Raw genomic sequence first — 16,633 nt, 5'->3', positions numbered from 1 at the left:
AGGAGCCACCGCTACGGGCGCCGCCGCCGCCAGCCAATCAGCCGCCGATGCGGGGGCCGCGCGACGCCCGCCGCCGCGCGTCACTTCCGCCGCTTCGCCACCTCTCGCGAGAACCGCGGTCGTTATGGCAACCACCGCCTTCCCTCCACCCGCCCGGAAGCGGCGGCCCCGCGTCATGCGCAAGGGAGGCCCCTTGGGCGCGAGAAGCCGTGACTCAGCAGAGCCGGGGGGGCGGGGGGAGGCGGGCATCGTGACGCCATCGTGGCGTCACCCCTGCGCGACGCGGGCCCCGCCGTTGGGGCGTGCTCCCGGGGCCTGATCCCGGGGCAGCGGGCGCTGGGAGGCTGGATTCCATGTGGATCCCCCTTGGCGGGGGAGCGTGGTTGGTGCGGGAGGTGGCTGCCGTCACGTTCCGTAACGCTCGCCCTGATCACCGGGGACCGTCATGTCCCGTGTAACACTCGCTCTGATCACCGGGGACATGGTCCGAGTTCTTGATGCGGGTTAATTCGGTTTATGGCCGCGTGTTTTCCGTACCTGCAGGAGCATGGATGTTGAGGTGACGCGGCCCTGAGGTAACGCGGCCAGGGAGCGTGTCGGTCCCATGCCCTCCCCTCACGAAGCAGGAGGCCTTCCCCCTGCTGCGCAATGTGTGCGTATTGTTTCGCCGCTTAGTCAGAAACATCAAGTTGTGCTGAAATCCCCTTGTAATAAACAACGTGCTCCCTGTGTGAGTGAAAGCGGGATACAGATGGACACACCACAGATTCTCCCGCCTAACCTCGCTGTGGCATTTACCATCGCATACAGCCTGGCTGGCAGTTCTCCTTCCTTCATGCTGTGACCTTCCCCAAATCACCTGATCTCTACAGCCTGTTTGCCCTTTCTGTGAAACAAGGACAATATATTCCACTGGAAAACACTCTGGAATTGAAAGATGAAATAGTTTGGAACCGCTAAAGCCGTATTATTGCCGTCAACCAAAATCTTTTCTTTCCCAGCTCAGCGGTTGCCTAATCCTGTTAGTCACCCTCGGAAGCCTCCCCCTTCTTCAGCAGCTTTAATCCCCACAGTGTTTTTCGACCAGAGTGATCTTTGGTCCCGTGTCAGAACATATCAGAAACATACAGACTTTCGCCGTGTGCTCTCACTTCTTTTGGGTCGCAGACTTTCATGGTGTGCTCTCATCACTTCTTTTGGGGCCCCAGACCTTCATGGTGTGCTCTCAGCACTTCTTTGGGGTCCCAGCAGTATCTCTTAAGGGTTCCCGTCACCCGTGGGGACAGACCTGCACTACATCCAGTGAGACCCTGGGCAGAGCGTGCCCCCTCCCCATGAACTGGGAGAAACGGGGGTATTTTACGTCAAGGCTTAGCTGCACACTCACCACCTTACACAAGCCCCCACACCGTGCAAGTGCCCCCGAAGCCATACCCACATCCCGCTGCGGGCAGAGGGGGGTGTCGGCAGGGGACCGGGGGGCAGAGGGTCCGCAGGGGGAAGGTGGGGCGGGGGCGCGGGGTGCCCCCGAGGCTGGGAGCCGGGGAAGCGAGGCAGGGGCGGGGGGAGCGGGCGGGGGCACCGCGCCGTCGCAGGGCGCCGGTGCCGCTTTAAGGCGGTGCCGCCGCGCCGGGCTCGGCCAGGCACCGGGAAGAGGAACTGGGCTTTGCACTGCCGGGTCGGGGCAGCACAGCGCCGGGCACCGGGCGGCACCGGGCCCCCCGCCGGGAGGGATGGGGCGGGGGAGAGGCGCTGGGGGCGAGGACGGGCCTTTGCATCCCCCCCGCACCCCTCTTGCGGCCCCTCTGCTCCCCGCTGCGTCCCCCCCCGCATCCCCCCCGCTCCTTCCTGCTGCTGCAAGGGGACGTGCTTGCCAGGGCTGCCTGCTTGCGGGGTGCTTGCGGGGTGCGTGCTTGAAATAAAGGCCCCCCTCCCTGCCCGCAGAGCCCCCCATCCCCTGCCCCGAGCCCCCCCCTCCACCATGATTTTGCTGAGCAGCTTCTTGCACCTGCGGCCTCGGCGCTGCGGCCCCTGGGCAGGGCTGGGCAGGGGGCTCGGCCCCACAGCGGGGTCCCGCAGGGCTCTGCGGGTGCTGGTGGACATGGACGGGGTGCTGGCCGACTTCGAGGGAGGCTTCCTCAAGAAGTTCAGGGCCAGGTACCCCGACAAGCCCTACATTGCCCTGGAGGACCGGAGGGGCTTCTGGGTGTCGGAGCAATACGGGCGCCTGGGACCTGAGCTGAGTGTGAGTCTGTGCATCCCCTGGCTCTGCGCGTGTTGGCTCCGCACCCTGCGGCTGGAGCTCCGGCCCCACGGGACCCACTGGCTCCCCACTTGTGGGTGCTGTGCTGGGGAGGGCTGTGGGTTCTGGCCAGAGGTCCCACCCAAACACAAGTACAGGTCGGCACACAGGAGGGCTTCCAGTAGTGCCTTTTTTCCCAGAAATCCCGCATTTTTCATGCACATCAGTCTTCCCCCCCTCCTCCTTTGCATGCATGGATACAGATAGATGTAAAGAAAGGAGATCTTTCCAAACATCTGTTTTTAAATACCCCAAGTTGCATAGCTGGGGTTTTCTAGCTCGGATTTGGCCAAGCTGCATGGATTGGTACTGCTCCTAGATGGATTATTTCGTTCCTCAACAGCAATGTGAGGGGTGGGTTGCAGCAGAGAAGTTGAGAGCAAGCCATGCAATTGATGCTTCATGTGAGGGCTTACTTAAAACAACTTCAAGCCCTCCCATGCCTGAAAATTATTGTATTCATTTTAATAATTAAAGCCTAGAAGCAGTTTTCTTTATGTTGTGCTTTATCATCCAGCGAAGGGCTGAGTGCTGTAGAAAGTCAGTTTCTGCCTCTACAAGTTCCCATCTCGATGGGATGTCTGCAGTCTCATCTGTGGATTGCAGTTGCGCTAGTTGAAAAGTGTTACAGCAAATGCAAGTATTCTTGTTGTTACTGGTATGATGGCTCCAAGGAAGGGAACGTGAATAAGGTCTGCGGCTCTCCCACTGGCCAAGTCCTAAATAGCTTGATGAGCTGAAGGAGTACTGAGTCCTTTCTAGTTGGGATTGCTGAAGGGGAAATGGAGGACATCATTCATGCAGTGAGGCAGATGCTGAAAGTTTGGCAGAGGAATGCATGATAACTACGTGGCTGGGGGTTTTTTTTTCCCTTGATCTTAACTACTTTGGATGTGTTAAATTAAGGGAGCTTGTCATGTGTCTGCTGTGATCACGTAAAACCACCAAAACCTTGGGCTTAAACAAGTAGCAAAACTTCCACAGGCTGACCTCGGGTCAGCCCTGATTTCACCTGTGGTTTCAGACCAGGGATAATGAGAGTTAGGAGGCACTCTGTGGCTACAGGCACGTGGGCTGTTCCAGTCTCCTCTCATCAGAGAGCACTATCAACCAGCTGTAGGACACCAGAAAGTAGGAGCCAAGGAGTCCAACGAGCTGTAGGTCCCAGCTCTGAGAGGGACAACAACAGCTCAGCAATACACTGAGCACACAGACCTGGAAGGATGGGGAGCCCTGGACGGGCAAGGAAGTTGCTCATTGATAGAGATAAGAAGAAGGAAATCGAGGGTCTGTCCTGCCTGGCACATGGTGGGATTCCCAGCCTGGGGGATTTTTCCATCTGCCAGGCAGCTTGCCGGGTGCAGTGCCTCAGGGAGTTATTCTGGCTCTGGGAGCCAAGCGGGTCTTTTCTTCAAGACGAGCTTAGTTCTTCCCTCATCAAGCTTGATTGCAAAATCCTTTTTGACATAAGTAGAAGCAGAATAGCTATGGAAGTCCTTGCTGCAGGAGAACACTTCAGCACGGTTTGAAGTGCTTTGCTGCATCAGGCCACGTTTCTCAGATGTCTCTTGTGCAACTACAGTCAGTATCTTAAAAATAAACCATCTTTTCTCACCGGTCTAAAGCAGAGCAACAGGAGTTTGAATACTTGCCTTGCCCCATGGCAAACTGTTAAGGTAGCTGCTCTTGTCATGGTGCCAGGAGGCATTTCTGCTGGCTCTCTTGCACCGAATCAGTGTGTTCCATTATGACCATGTGTGAAGAAAGCTTTTCTTCCCTCCTCTGAATGACCAATGTTTGCTGCTGCTCAGGCAAAAGGAAAGAATGCAACAGCTGATCTGAGTAGTCTCTCCTTTTAAGTTGGGTGTCTGCTCTTCACATGTTATCTGGGATCTTTTGAGAAATACAGGGTTTGATCCTGGCTCGTCATGTTAAATGCTTGGTGCCCAAATAACGTAATGGCTTCATGCATTCATCTTCCTGAGAGCAGGCAAGGTGTGCAGCCAGCATCCCGGCATGGGCAGCCAGCAGGATGAAGACTGTGACTCCCTGAGTGAGCCCTGCGTTTACTCTGGGGCATTGCTGCCCCGAGCCTGGAGTTTCCAGCGAAGACCCCGTTGCTCATGGCTGCCTGCTTTCTTCCCCCAGTACCAGTGTAGTAAAGGCAAAACCTGGTGGTTACCCACTAGATTCCTACTCATCAGGCAGGAGGGAGTTGCAAGTCTAGCTGGCATGTCCAGCCAGCCTGTTTGTTGCCGTGAGCTGTAAGAACCAGCATCTAAGTGCCACCGAGGCTGCTCTCTCCTGCCCTGACACTCTGCCGGCTCCTCCCTACCCTTGCAATACAAGAAAGCTGGAATGGGCTTAGAGTTCCTTTTGTCCCAATTTCCCTACCTCAAATACAGAAACAGGGGTGCTCAAAATGAAGGTCAATCCTTCAGGGCAGGGCTTCCTTCAAAACTGCTCCCAGCTGCAGCTACTTGGCAGCATTGCAACACTGGCATGAGGCTGCTTCCACTGCCCGCAGCCACGTTGCAGCACTCCCAGGCTCTCCTCCCCGAGGACACAGCGTCTGTGCAAAATAATTGCTTTGCTTGGCAGCTGACAAGCTGTTACCTGTTTGAGGGAGTGCAGGGAATGCTGTTCCTTAGAGCTGTGTCAGACCCATCACAGGCAGCCCTTGGACTCTGCCCTTGTCCCGAGGTTTTGCTCCCTGTGGTCTCTCTGCTCCGCTCTCCCTCTGTGCCATACCGGTGCACTTGGGATGCCGACCTGGGTGTTAAGCATTTCAAACCCTGCCTGGAGATGCTCTATTTGCCTGGTAGACCTTGCCCAGGCATCTCTGAAGAGGAGCATCTGCATTCATCCTGACATTAATTCATCCCATAATACACTTTCTCCTATGAGAGTGGTCTGGCTGTGAATTTCAGTGATCTGACGGAGACAAATAGGCCAGACAGCATCCGTGGCTGAACAGCATCACGTTACAGCAGGGCTACCAGGGCTCGTCGCTGGACCACGTGGAGGTGCCCCTCCAGATGCAGACCCAGGGTTTGGTTTGATTTTGGACAATCTCTTGTGTTTTGCCTTGAAGGACCGTGCCATGCCCTCTGTGTCTGGGGCTGCACAGGCAAAACCAAGCCGGCTCCAGGGCATCTCTCATCTAAATTGCATGGGACGGGTGCAGGCTGGAAGATGGGGAGCAGAGGCACCCACAGAGGCAGGGCAGGTTAGCAGGAGGGGACCAGAGCCAGCACTCCTGCCTTTCTCACCATCACCATCCTCTCTGTCCTAGCAAAGGGTGGGGAAGATGCACATGCAAGAAGAAAAGTAGCAAGAAGCCCCGTGCGCTAATTGCTCTCTTTCCCCTCACAGGAGAAAGCCATCAGCATCTGGGAATCCAAGAACTTCTTCATCGAGCTGGACCCACTCCCCGGAGCTGTGGAAGCTGTAAAGCAAATGGCAAATTTGGCAGAGTGAGTAGGAACATGCCCACGGGATTTAGGGATGGATGGGGGAGCAGCCGTGGCTTTGCAGGCTCATCCACCTCCTGGCAGAAGCACTGAATACATCAGCATTAAAAATACCTCCCGGCCTGCCGAACGTGGAAGGAAAGCAAGGGCTTTGACTCTGGGGGCAGTCGCCAAGAAAATCAGCCCCTTGCCTTCATCTCTGCTCCCATAAGGGTAGTCAAAGGGGGAACATGCTTGTCCTGCAGGTGTGGGTGCACATCCTGGGGTTAGGATCCTGCGAGATGGAGGACTAACACTTTAAATCACCCTGGTTTGATCTGTGTGTTGTGGGGGGTCTGCTTTGGGCGCCTGCCTGCCCAGGCACACAGTGGGGTCCTGCAGAAGCACCCAGGTGTATCTCAAGGGGGAGCAGGGTCTGATCAGCATGTTTGGCCACCGAGTGACACTCTGCCCCTGTTTTTCTCCTCGTGGCAGCACCGACGTGTTCATCTGCACAAGCCCAATCAAGAAGTACCGCTACTGCCCTTACGAGAAGGTGAGCAGCTGTGAATCCCAGCTCCCTGTCCCCTACTGCGCTGCTCAGCGCATGCCAGCTGACCCCTCGTGCCTCTGGCTGTAAAGCAGCAGTGATATTGCCCTGCCCCACAAGTTTTGTTCCTAAGCATCTTGGCAGAGCAGCGGCTCTGCCATCAGCTGACCCCTGCCACTGGCATGTACTGAGACGCTTGAGCTGAGTATTTCATCACGTCAAAAGCTGCTTGGCTTTAAAAGCACTTGTGCTCCAGCAGCATCCAAATCCTTCCCACTAATGAACTTAATTAAGAGAGATGTGCGCCTGTATGGGGGCTGTAGCTCGTGCCGTGCCCTCCTGCTGCTCCACTGAGCAGCCCCTGCCCCATCCATCAGCCTTCCCCAAGCTCACCGCTCGCCTCCTGCCTTCCAGTACGCCTGGGTGGAGAAGCACTTCGGCCCCGAGTTTCTTGAGCAGATCGTTTTGACGCGAGACAAGACGGTGGTTTCTGCTGACCTGCTTATAGACGATAGACCTGATATAACAGGTAAGAGGGTGGCAGGAGTGGCCAGAGGCAGCCCTGAGGGCAGATGGCACCTGGGGGTGATGGGTGCTGATTTCTCCCTGTTTAATCAGGCTCTCATCAGGGGGTTGTATCCGCAGGCTCCTCATGTTGGAGTAGGGACAACCTCTGCGTCTCATGGAGTTGTCTAGAGAACTGACCTCTCCACTTGCTTTGCAGGGGCTGAGCTGAACCCCAGCTGGGAGCATGTGCTCTTCACGGCCTGCCACAACAAGCACCTGCAGCTGAAGCCTCCCAGCCGCCGGCTGCAGTCCTGGACCGACGACTGGAAGGCCATTCTGGACAGCAAACGCCTGCCACCTGGCCAGGCCACCTAAACACCAGCCTCCCACAGCCAGCCCAGGCTGCAGCCAGCCGTTCGTGTCCATGTGGAGTCCTGCTGAAGGCTGAAACCACAGACAGACAGACAGACACTGTGCCTACTACAGAGAGGAAGAGGAGGGTGAGCTGAAGAGCCACAGCCACCCAGACCCAGAGAGCAGACCCCAGCCTGGCCATGCCACAAGGGACCAGCAGCAGGATTGCCCCTGTGGACCTGGCAGCTCAGCTGGGGGGGCATTTTCCACTGGCTCCTGGGGTCTCAGTGCTGCATCTGCACCCCCTGCAAGGCCACCCTGGCATTTCTGATGGACAAGGTCACCCCCAGCATGTCACTGCCCTTGTCAGTGCACTGCATGGCACAGACCAGCTCTCCATCCTCCTCTCCGCATTATGTTGGGGATCATCTGCATGGTTTGTTTTGCCCTCGCAGGGCTTCATACAGAGGAGACATCCCCCCGGCCTGTGCTGGGTCTGGGGAGAGGGGCAGCTGGAAGGGCAGGGGGAGCAGGTGGACACTGCCCAGACTCTCTGCACGGACTCAGCTGCACTGTTCCTTGCAGCTGATGAAACCCGACAGCTACATGCTTCCCCGCAGGAAGTCCCTGCAGCAGGATACAGGGACAGTACCACTCCTCCCGTGGATCTGGCTGTGGAGAGCAAGCCCTGAGGCAATGTCACACCCAAGATATAGCCATCTTCCAATTGGCAGGAGGAATCCCCACTTGCCCTCATCCCTGAGGAGCTGCCGCAGCTTTAGAGCTGAGACTTTATGAAGAGAGGGGCTCTTCTCCCGTGCTCATTACTCCTGGGCTGCTTGCCCAGGGCATCTCTGGGGCAGCAAGCAGGCAGTGGCGGCACCAGCCTTTCCTAGGAGCCAGGTAGTCCCTGGGGGTGCTTATGGCTCACCCTGCCAGCCAGCGATCGGACAGTTGCTCCTTGGATTTGAAAAGCAGGAAGGTCTGCACAGACAGGCTGCATGGTCACATCACCTCATCTCCCTCCTCCTGGTAGCATCTGACATCAGCCTGCCGGGAAAGCTCTGGGTGTGCATCTGCCAGACACCCTGCTTCCACACAGAAGGTCCTGGGTGCTGCATCCCACCAGGGTCTGGCACAGAGATGGTCAGTGTCACAGAGCTGCCTGAGAAGATGCTGCTGTGTGGGGATGTGGGGCTGGTGGAGGAGCTACAGAGTTGCTGAGAAGTGGGTAAAGCAGACATACCGTGGGTGTCCAGAGGGCAGGCTGAGGGTTGTGTTGGTGGAGGATTGTCACGGCTGCAGCCGTGGATGCTGGTTTCAGTCCTCACGTACTGTAAGGGAAGAAGCAGAGGGGATGTTGCTCTTGAAGGCTGGGGAAGCCCAGCAGAGGGGCCTATGAGGCTGTAGCATTGGGTTTGTTCTGCAGATGCCTGCCACTGTCACTGTCCCAGCTCTGGATGTCTGGGGACGGAGCGTGCTGCTGGCCCTGCTTGCCTTCTGCTGGGACCCCTGTGGCCGAGGTGTTTGGCCACCTGGCTGGTGTGAAGGGGCTGCAGCATGTGGCTGTCAGAGCCAGCCACCACTGCCAGATGGCTCTGCTGGGGCTGCTGAGCTCTGGGAGCAGCCAGCACTGCTGGGGAGCTGCAGCTGGACACTGAAAAGGGAGCATTTGGACCAAGAGACAGCTCCAAGAGGAATGCTTTTTGCATAGCTGTGCCCACAGCCTCTTCCTGCCCTGCCTGGCCTGTTCCTGCCTCCCCGAGCCCACACCAGTCCTGCCCTGAACTGCAGCTCTGCCTGGCCCCAGAGAAGAGACATCCCAGCTGCTGGGGAGAGCCAGTGTCCCCCTGCTGCCCGTGGCACTGCCGTAAGGCAGGTATAGCCTGGCTGTTCCAAGCAGGAGCCAGTGCTGGGCTGCCAGCAAAACCCCAGGGATGTGCTGGGTGCATCAGAGCTGGCATGCAGCACTGCTGGCACCACAGAGGCTCTGTGGCCCCTGCTCCTGCCATGATGTCTGGGATCCCACTGCATGTCTCTGCTCTTCTGGCCCAAGGACTTGCTGGCTGCAGGAGAAGAATTCCCCACTGAGACATGTAGCCCCATGGGCAGCGGCGGTAGCCAGGGTTAGCCACCCCATGCTGCTTGCTCCTGCCTTTGGTTTGCCTCTCTCTCCTATGGGCCCCCATCAGCACAGCAAAAAAACTGTGTGAGCTTAAAGCTACATAGCCAACAAATAGCCTATTTTGGCAGTGGCAGCGGCCTCCCACCATGTCCAGGACACAGAGGGGCTACTGAAGGTGGTGCTTTTGAACCTGTGCCTTCCCCGGCTGCTGCAGCACCAGGGATGGAGCCTGCATCATCTCCCATCTTTCTGAAAACCATCCTGTCTCTTGGGATGGGACGTGTCTGTAAAGACAGCATGGTTGGCCCATGGTGCTGGGAGTGACATACCACAAGCTTTTTTTTTTTTTTTTTTTTCTACACCACCACCCCTGTTTAAAGCACTGTGTACATTGCTGAGTGGTGGGCTTGGTTTGGGGGTGTATTTGGGAGGGATGTTTGCAATATGCAGCCCCCTGGCCAAGAGCCACCTTGGCTGGAGGGTTTGCAAGCAGGGAGCTGAGATGCTACACGAGAACCATGGGCAACCACTATGACTGCTGAGCATCACACACCCCTGGGCTCTGCTGGAGCCCCACCAGCTACCAGCCCCTTCATGCAGCTAGGATGGCCTCATGGGGTCCAAGCTGTTTCTTTTCCCAGCAGCACCATGTAAAAACAACTTGCCAAAGCTCTCCAGAGCCTTCTTGCTGCCCATCCTCAAGCCAAAACTGGAGCTGGTACATTGCTACAGCAGCTGCTTCTTCCCCCAAGGCTGGGGCAGAGCTGAGGGATGCGGGTCTTTGGGGGCCAGCAGGTATTTCCCCCTTGGTGGGACATGTGATACCAGAGAGACCATGTGAGTTCATGCCAAATGTACTTGAAAGCAGAGCTGGAGTTTCTCATGCGTGAGGCTCTGACTCGATGCACAGAAATCCCGAGCAGGTAGCTGGCCTGTTTGCTCCCACCAAGCTCAGGACTGGGAGATGGCTCTCCATCGCCCAAAGGATCAGCCCTTTCAGTGTTCAAGCCCTTCTGCGGCCAGCTAAGATGTGCAGAGCTTTTATTTTTAAATGCACATCTAAAAACTGAGGCTGATGAGGAGATTGCAATAAACACTGGATTTTATTGGCATCCAGCTTCTTAGAAATGAAATTTGGGTCTTGCAGTTTCCCACCTGTGGCTCTGCCCTCAGCATGGGGATGGAGGGGTTCACCTCCACGCTTGGGAAACTCCCCTTGCTCAAAAAGCCTGGACCCAGCCCTGCTGCCCTGGCAGTGCCGGTCCCCTGTTAGATGCTCTGTGGGCAGAAGTAAAGCTGAGGGATGGTTTTGGTAGCAATCAGCTTCCTAAAGATCTTTTGTAATAAACAAAGCTGTGAGGTGTGTCTCCTGTTGGGCTACAGAGCAGATGCTATAAAAGGGACTGGAACCGTCATGGGCTGGCTCTCCCCAGGGTTTCCTACCTTGTCCATCACTGCAGGCTGCTCCACGCAAGGCCGCAGGGCATCCACAGGTTTCTCCTTCCACTGTGGGGCCATGCCACAAGGACCCCTGCACTTGACCAGTGCCTGTATGCTGTGAGCAGGGAGGGAGGGCTGCAGGGCTGGGAAAATCCCCATTTCTGGATCAGGCTGCGGGTAGTGATGCTCCAGTGGCCTGCCCTGGACTCTTCTTGCCCTGAGCACAGTAGCTGGGATCAGCACAGCATGGAGGAGGTGAGTGCTGATGCTGGGACAAAGCGTAGGAACTGGTTTTTTCCCCCCCAGGTATTCAATGCAGCACTAACTCACTACCACGTGCAGCTTTAAGAACAGTTTGGTTTGCCTCTTCCAGCTCAGAGCACTGCATTAGATAAGTTACAAGTCCTTGGAGGTTCAATTTGCCCATTTACTGGTGAGTCCAATCCTGCCATAGCTCAGCCCCTGCCTAGATGCTACAGCAAGGAAAAACGTGGTCTGTGCCATAGCCCATGCCAGAGATGTGCGTTTCTGGGCCTGAGCCGTGCTTGGCAGAGACAGGACAGCGCAAGGACTGACTCTGCTGCCCCGATGCTGAGGTCAGGAGTGTCCCGCAGGAGGCAGTGACCTGCCCTGCTGTACCATGAGACAGCAGGGAGGACTGGGCATTTGCACTGGGGCTGGGGTACACTGTCCTCACGCTGGTGAGACTCCAGGACACGACGCGAGGTGTGAGCAGGATTGCATCCGTGAGCTGGAGGTGCAGCCCTGCTGGAGCTGGGACACCCCGGGGGCTCCTGGCCAGCATGGGGACAGGGTGGTTTGGCTGCCAGCTCAGGCAGCACAGCCTGGACTGGGTGTGCATCCCCCCAGGATCCTGCTGTGGGGCACACAAAGCTGCCCTGGGGCTGGTTTGGGCAGCAAGCACCTCTCTGCCCTTGCAGCTGCTTCCTGGGGCTGCCTCCGAAGCCTGGCAGCAAGCACCGGGCCCCAGCTGCTTCTCATCCCCCACTACCCCTGCACCATGCTGGAGGTCCCAGCTCCCCAGAGGAGACACGGTCCTTTCCCTGGCGCAGGGACAGAGGCAGCGGGTTTGACACCAGCTCTGCTAGGAGCCACCAGCCAGGCTGGCACCAGGGCCACATGTTTCCCAGTAAAAGGTGGAGCAAGGTGGAGGAACCGCATCCCTACCAGTCATCACAAACTGCTGGTGTACAGTTGACCCACAGGTCCGCGGCTGCATCAGCTCCTCCACACTCTCCTGCATACCTTTTTTCTCCTTGAAAAGCCTCAGGTTGTAGTTATCACATATCTTCCGGTGACAAGCACAGTTTCCAAGGCAAGCAGAGAGGAGCAGGAAGGTGTTGCAGTTCAAGTTACGGCGGTCAGGCTCCCTTCTCTTTGTCCCCAACTGCTCACCTTTCCCAGTGAATCGCAGGCTTTCCCCACCTGTCTCAGGTACATCGGGGACTGCCATCACCACCTCACACAGGGCACCAATTGTCACCACACAGGCAAACTAGCAAGCTGCAGCAAGGCTTTACCATGGGTGAGATTCTACTGTCCATAAATCCAGCTGCTACTACAGGTTATTCCTCGCTGTCCACATTGCTCCTCCAGGCTTCCAGAGGTCACACCACACCCTTCCTACTCTCTGCTTCATCCAAACCTCTTTCATCCCCAACTCCCCTCTCTCACCCTCCTCAGAGCTATTTAACTATTTTGTGGGAACAAGCCACAGCTGTACATCAGCCAACCCACCGCCCCTGAAGCAAGGCTACAGCTGTATATTATCAATGTTCATTAACCCACTACCTTCATTCCTCTACAGATTGGAGGTGGTGGTGACCTGGCCCTGGTCACCCTCAGCACAGGGGAGCATTCTGGGATGGTGCCAACAGGAGCCTTCGCACCCTTCCCATGGCCAGGGGTTGCAGTGGAGCAGCACTGCCATGGGGAAAAGGCTGTCAATAGCAAATATGCCATCCCTAACGTGTAAGCACTGCCCTCGGCTGGATGCTGAATTTGGGCATTGCACTGGAAAAGTCCTAGGTGGAAAAGTTCACAGCCATGGTGTGAAGCCCCTTACCTGCCGGGAGTGCGGTGCCGAGGGAATTCGCCCCAAGAGCCACCCGCTTCACCCCGGTCCGAGCTGGCCCGAGCCTGCAGTACCCAGCAGCGTGGGAGCAAGCGACGCTCACACCTGGATCCCTCGGACGCTGGCGCCATGCGGGTGTTCGTTAGCTCTTTCTCATGTTGGCCAGTGCCCAACTAACTCTGACCTGGTGCAACACCCGGCGAAGCGGGAGAGCGAGGGCTGCGGGGCCAGCTGGGGCCAGCCCTGACGCAAGGGCGGTGGGTGTCGTGGGACGCAGCCAGGGCAGGGGGCAGCGGGGGGATGAGTCACCCCCATGCCCAGGAGGGGAAGGAGCACTGATGGCTCAGCCCACGGCAACCACTGGACAGAGTTTTGCTCGGCCACCGGGACCGGTGTTGGGAGGGGAGCAGGATGGTGCCCCGGGGTCACTGCTCAGGGCCAGGGTCTGGAGCCCGGCGGTGCCCGCGCACCGTAGGCAGGATGAACATGGAGATGAAGGAGAAATATCCACTAGAGGGGACTGTACGATCGTGTGTGGGAGCGCAGCTGCCAGCCGGGCTGCGGAGCAGGATTGGGCTCCTCCAGCAGCAGGGTCAGTCCTCCCTCCGGCCCCCAGCCCTCCTGGTTATCCCAGCCCGGGCTCCCAACGCCCTCCACATCCCTCCGGGTGGGCACAGCAGCACAGTGTGCCGGGGCCATCCGGAGCACCGTGGGGTTCCGAGGAAGCAGCTGCAGGCGCTGGGGAAAGGTGCTGGGCTGGCCCCTGCCAGCAGCCAAGCCCCCCCCTCGCTCACCTGCTGCCGCGTGGCATGGGGCAGGGAATGAGGTGAGCAAAAGCATGGGAAACGTGTGGGTTAGGAGAGGAGCTAGGGGTCTATAGGGTCCAGATAGAAAATATCCTGGAAAAAATACCCCCCTTCTCCATGCCTCCCTGCTTAGCTCTGTCCCTGCGCCCCCCCGGGACCCCCCAACACTCCCAGAGCTGAGACTGTTCAACCTGCCCCTGCAAACCTGAAATCCCCCAAGGACCCAGGGCCATTACTTTGCTTTTTCTACCCGCTCACCCTGAAGCCAGAGCCCGTTGTGGGGGGCAGAGGAGGGCAGTGCCATGGGTGGCAAGGGCAAGCGGAACCGGGATGGTTTCTGGTGGTTTCCTCTCTCCTTCCCCTTCTCCCCCAGCATCACGATCATTTCCATCCTGGTAGGATTAATGAGCTTTGCTTCTCTATTTGTGCACGAGGGCTTAAGTAACGCACTCCCTGGAGAGGAATAAAACTTCCCTTACCCCAGAAGTGCTGGGGAGGCCAGATCAGAACCCACGGTGATGGGCTGCATCAGCTTTCTCATGTCCTTCAAGGCTCCACACACATTATGCCCGACATCCTGGCAAAGATCCTGTGAAATGTTTATTTGCGACTGTGTTAACAAACATGCTTGTGGAACATGTTGTGTTTAGACGTGAGCATGCCACCTTCTCCCTGCCTCCCCGGGGCCAGGCTTGTGGGCAGCGTGGGGCCAGAGCTCACAGCAGCTGGAAACCGACTGCTGATGCTGCTGACGCTGCACTCATGAGCACCGCCGGGACCGGCAACCCCAAGCACGAGGCCACCTCGCCTCCTGTTCCCACCAACCACCAAACCTGCTGGCGACATCCCACCAGTGGCTCTTTCCTGGAGGTTCCCACCCCACGCTCCTGGAGCAGGGATACAGCTGGGGGAAGGGTCTGACCAAGAGCTTGTACAGCCCTGGTGTGCAGCCGCTGGCATGTGGACACGAGGGCTCCAGGGTTCCATCCAGCTCCATAAATACCCGTCACAGGGGAGGGCTCTGGCCTCGGGCCACCCTGTGGGCAGACACCCATGGAGCTGGGCTTGCACATCCTGCTCCCACGACCACCCTCGATGGGTCTGAGCTTGTCCCCATCCCCAGCTCCCTCGCCCACATGCTTCTCCTTGGCTGGCGGGTGCCAAACTGTTCCCCAGGTGGAGAGGGTGCCTTGGGGAAATGGTGCTGCTCCCTTCCCAGAACAGACTTGCCCTGAATATACAACTGTTTTGAACTTCAACTTGCCAGCTTTTCAGGGAAACTTGCCTTGGCTGTGTCTAGGTCCAATCCCCCATGTCCCAGAGTGTGTGTTCAGCATCCCCAAGTAGCTGGAACTGAAACTGCATCTGGTCTCTTGAGATCCAGGGAATGGAGATTAAGAGCAACAACTGAAAGGCTGTTAGCGGGTGAAAGCACTTGAGGGTCTATGGAAATACAGGGACTGTCCCCAAGCCCTGCAAGTCCCCTGTGACCTGCTTGGTGCCTGTGGCTTGTTTCCATCATGCCAACCCAGTGGGAGCCCCAGCCGGGCAGCACCTGCACTGCTTTCAATGCTTGCACGTCCGCCAGCGATGGTGGTGATTCATCCAACATCTCCTGGGGATGTGGGGACGGCTCCAAAATGCCGGCAGACTCGGGGAAACTCCCAAAGGTGCTGGGAGATGCAGCGGGGGCAGCTGTGGATGCCAGGAACCAGCATCTACTCAGTAAAGGGGAGGCAAGGGGGCCCCATCGTATGTGCCAGGGGATGTCCTAGGACAAGGCCCAGCTTGTGCTACACGGAGCGAGTCCTTCCAAGGTGGAGGGATGGGAAAGGCAGGGACCTGCTACACTTGGTGCTGCAAAGCCACCTGTGCACAGTGCTGGTGCCACCCACACGAGGCTCAGTGCCATCACCGTTGTGTCACTGCGGAAGGCGCTGGCCAGGAGCGGGCAGCAGCCGGTGCCTGTCCTCAGCCAGCTCTCCGTCTCAGTGGGACTGGGATTGCTGGTGCCCATGTTACCTTTTGCGGCACTGTGCTCACCTGCACGAGGCTTTTGGCCAGGCACCAGCTGGGAACCACCTGGCTCATCACCCCAGCCCGGGGGGCTGCTGGGGCAAGCCGTGCCCCGTCCTGCCGGAGGACCCTGCTTCCTTCCCATCCCAGTTACAGCTGCGCCAGCTGATGATTCCATCAGCCCTGAGGCAGCATTGCAGGGAGCAGGTCCCCGCAGCTTTTCAGGTGTTACCACCCCCTCCTCTTGCAGGCACTGCCTTTGCTTTCAGTCCCAGACCCCTTCTAACCCCCTGCAGCCTCTGGAAAAACGAACTGGTGCCTTGGATGCCTGTTTTATAACAGATTTTCCCTTTCTAGTCCAGCAGCATGGTCTCACCGCTGTGCTGCCTGCTCATACATCTTGTACATTGTTTATGGCAGGGCGAGTGCTCCCGGCTGGGCTCCTGGGGACAAGCACTGGGGCAAAGTGGCAGCCACAGCCTGCCCGGGCACAGCCCGTCGCTGCAGCAGGGACACAAGCGCTGCCGTGCTGGGGCTGCTTCGCCCGTGCAATGGGCTCCTCTTTGCAGATGCCACTTGATTCTCTGCAAGACATACCAGTCTGCAAGGAAGCACATCTGGCTATAAACCGTGCTGATCTGGCAACAGCTGGTCCAAAATCAATCTCTGGGCTGCCCACAAATTTTCAGATTATGAAAATGGTGGCACAAAATATGTTATAGTTCCTTCACATGTAGCGGGGTTGGGGCTGCCCACACCTATGGGTGGCAGGAAAATAGGGAGGTTAGTGTCCCACCCCCATTGGCATGGGTCAGAGACCGGCTCTGTGAGGGGGTCCCTGCTTTTGAGTGCACATAAATAGAGACCAGAGAGTCCACAAAAAAGGGCAAAGCTTTATATCTGCTCTGCCTGGTGTGGCCTTGGGGCATGATGCCCGATTGTAGCATCCCCCTTTCATCAGACCCCCGTGCACGAGGACTGTAGCA

The 16,633-nt window shown here is 57.6% G+C and overlaps 1 protein-coding gene across 1 annotated transcript; it reads left to right on the top strand.

Moving 5' to 3' along the window:
* The first annotated feature begins 1,624 nt into the window (after nucleotides 1-1,624).
* Nucleotides 1,625-10,738, top strand: NT5M (5',3'-nucleotidase, mitochondrial). Its single transcript, XM_005435668.4, has 5 exons — nucleotides 1,625-2,245; nucleotides 5,678-5,778; nucleotides 6,250-6,310; nucleotides 6,719-6,833; nucleotides 7,029-10,738. The coding sequence occupies exons 1-5, from the start codon at nucleotides 1,982-1,984 to the stop codon at nucleotides 7,184-7,186; spliced, it is 699 nt and encodes a 232-aa protein (XP_005435725.1). The 5' UTR covers nucleotides 1,625-1,981; the 3' UTR covers nucleotides 7,187-10,738.
* The last annotated feature ends 5,895 nt before the right edge of the window (nucleotides 10,739-16,633 follow it).

Source organism: Falco cherrug, chromosome 4, assembly GCF_023634085.1.
Source record: "Falco cherrug isolate bFalChe1 chromosome 4, bFalChe1.pri, whole genome shotgun sequence".
NCBI classification, from domain to species: Eukaryota; Metazoa; Chordata; class Aves; order Falconiformes; family Falconidae; genus Falco; species Falco cherrug.
The sequence above is the reverse complement of the archived record's forward strand: the minus strand, read 5'-3'. Positions and strand labels throughout refer to the sequence as shown.

Bases quoted from the DNA above. Each gene is read 5' to 3' on its own strand.
- NT5M (XM_005435668.4), top strand. From the start codon at position 1,982: ATGATTTTGCTGAGCAGCTTCTTGCACCTGCGGCCTCGGCGCTGCGGC. The intron at 2,246-5,677 runs GTGAGTCTGTGC...TTCCCCTCACAG, and splicing joins GCCTGGGACCTGAGCTGAGT to GAGAAAGCCATCAGCATCTG. The intron at 6,311-6,718 runs GTGAGCAGCTGT...CCTGCCTTCCAG, and splicing joins GCTACTGCCCTTACGAGAAG to TACGCCTGGGTGGAGAAGCA.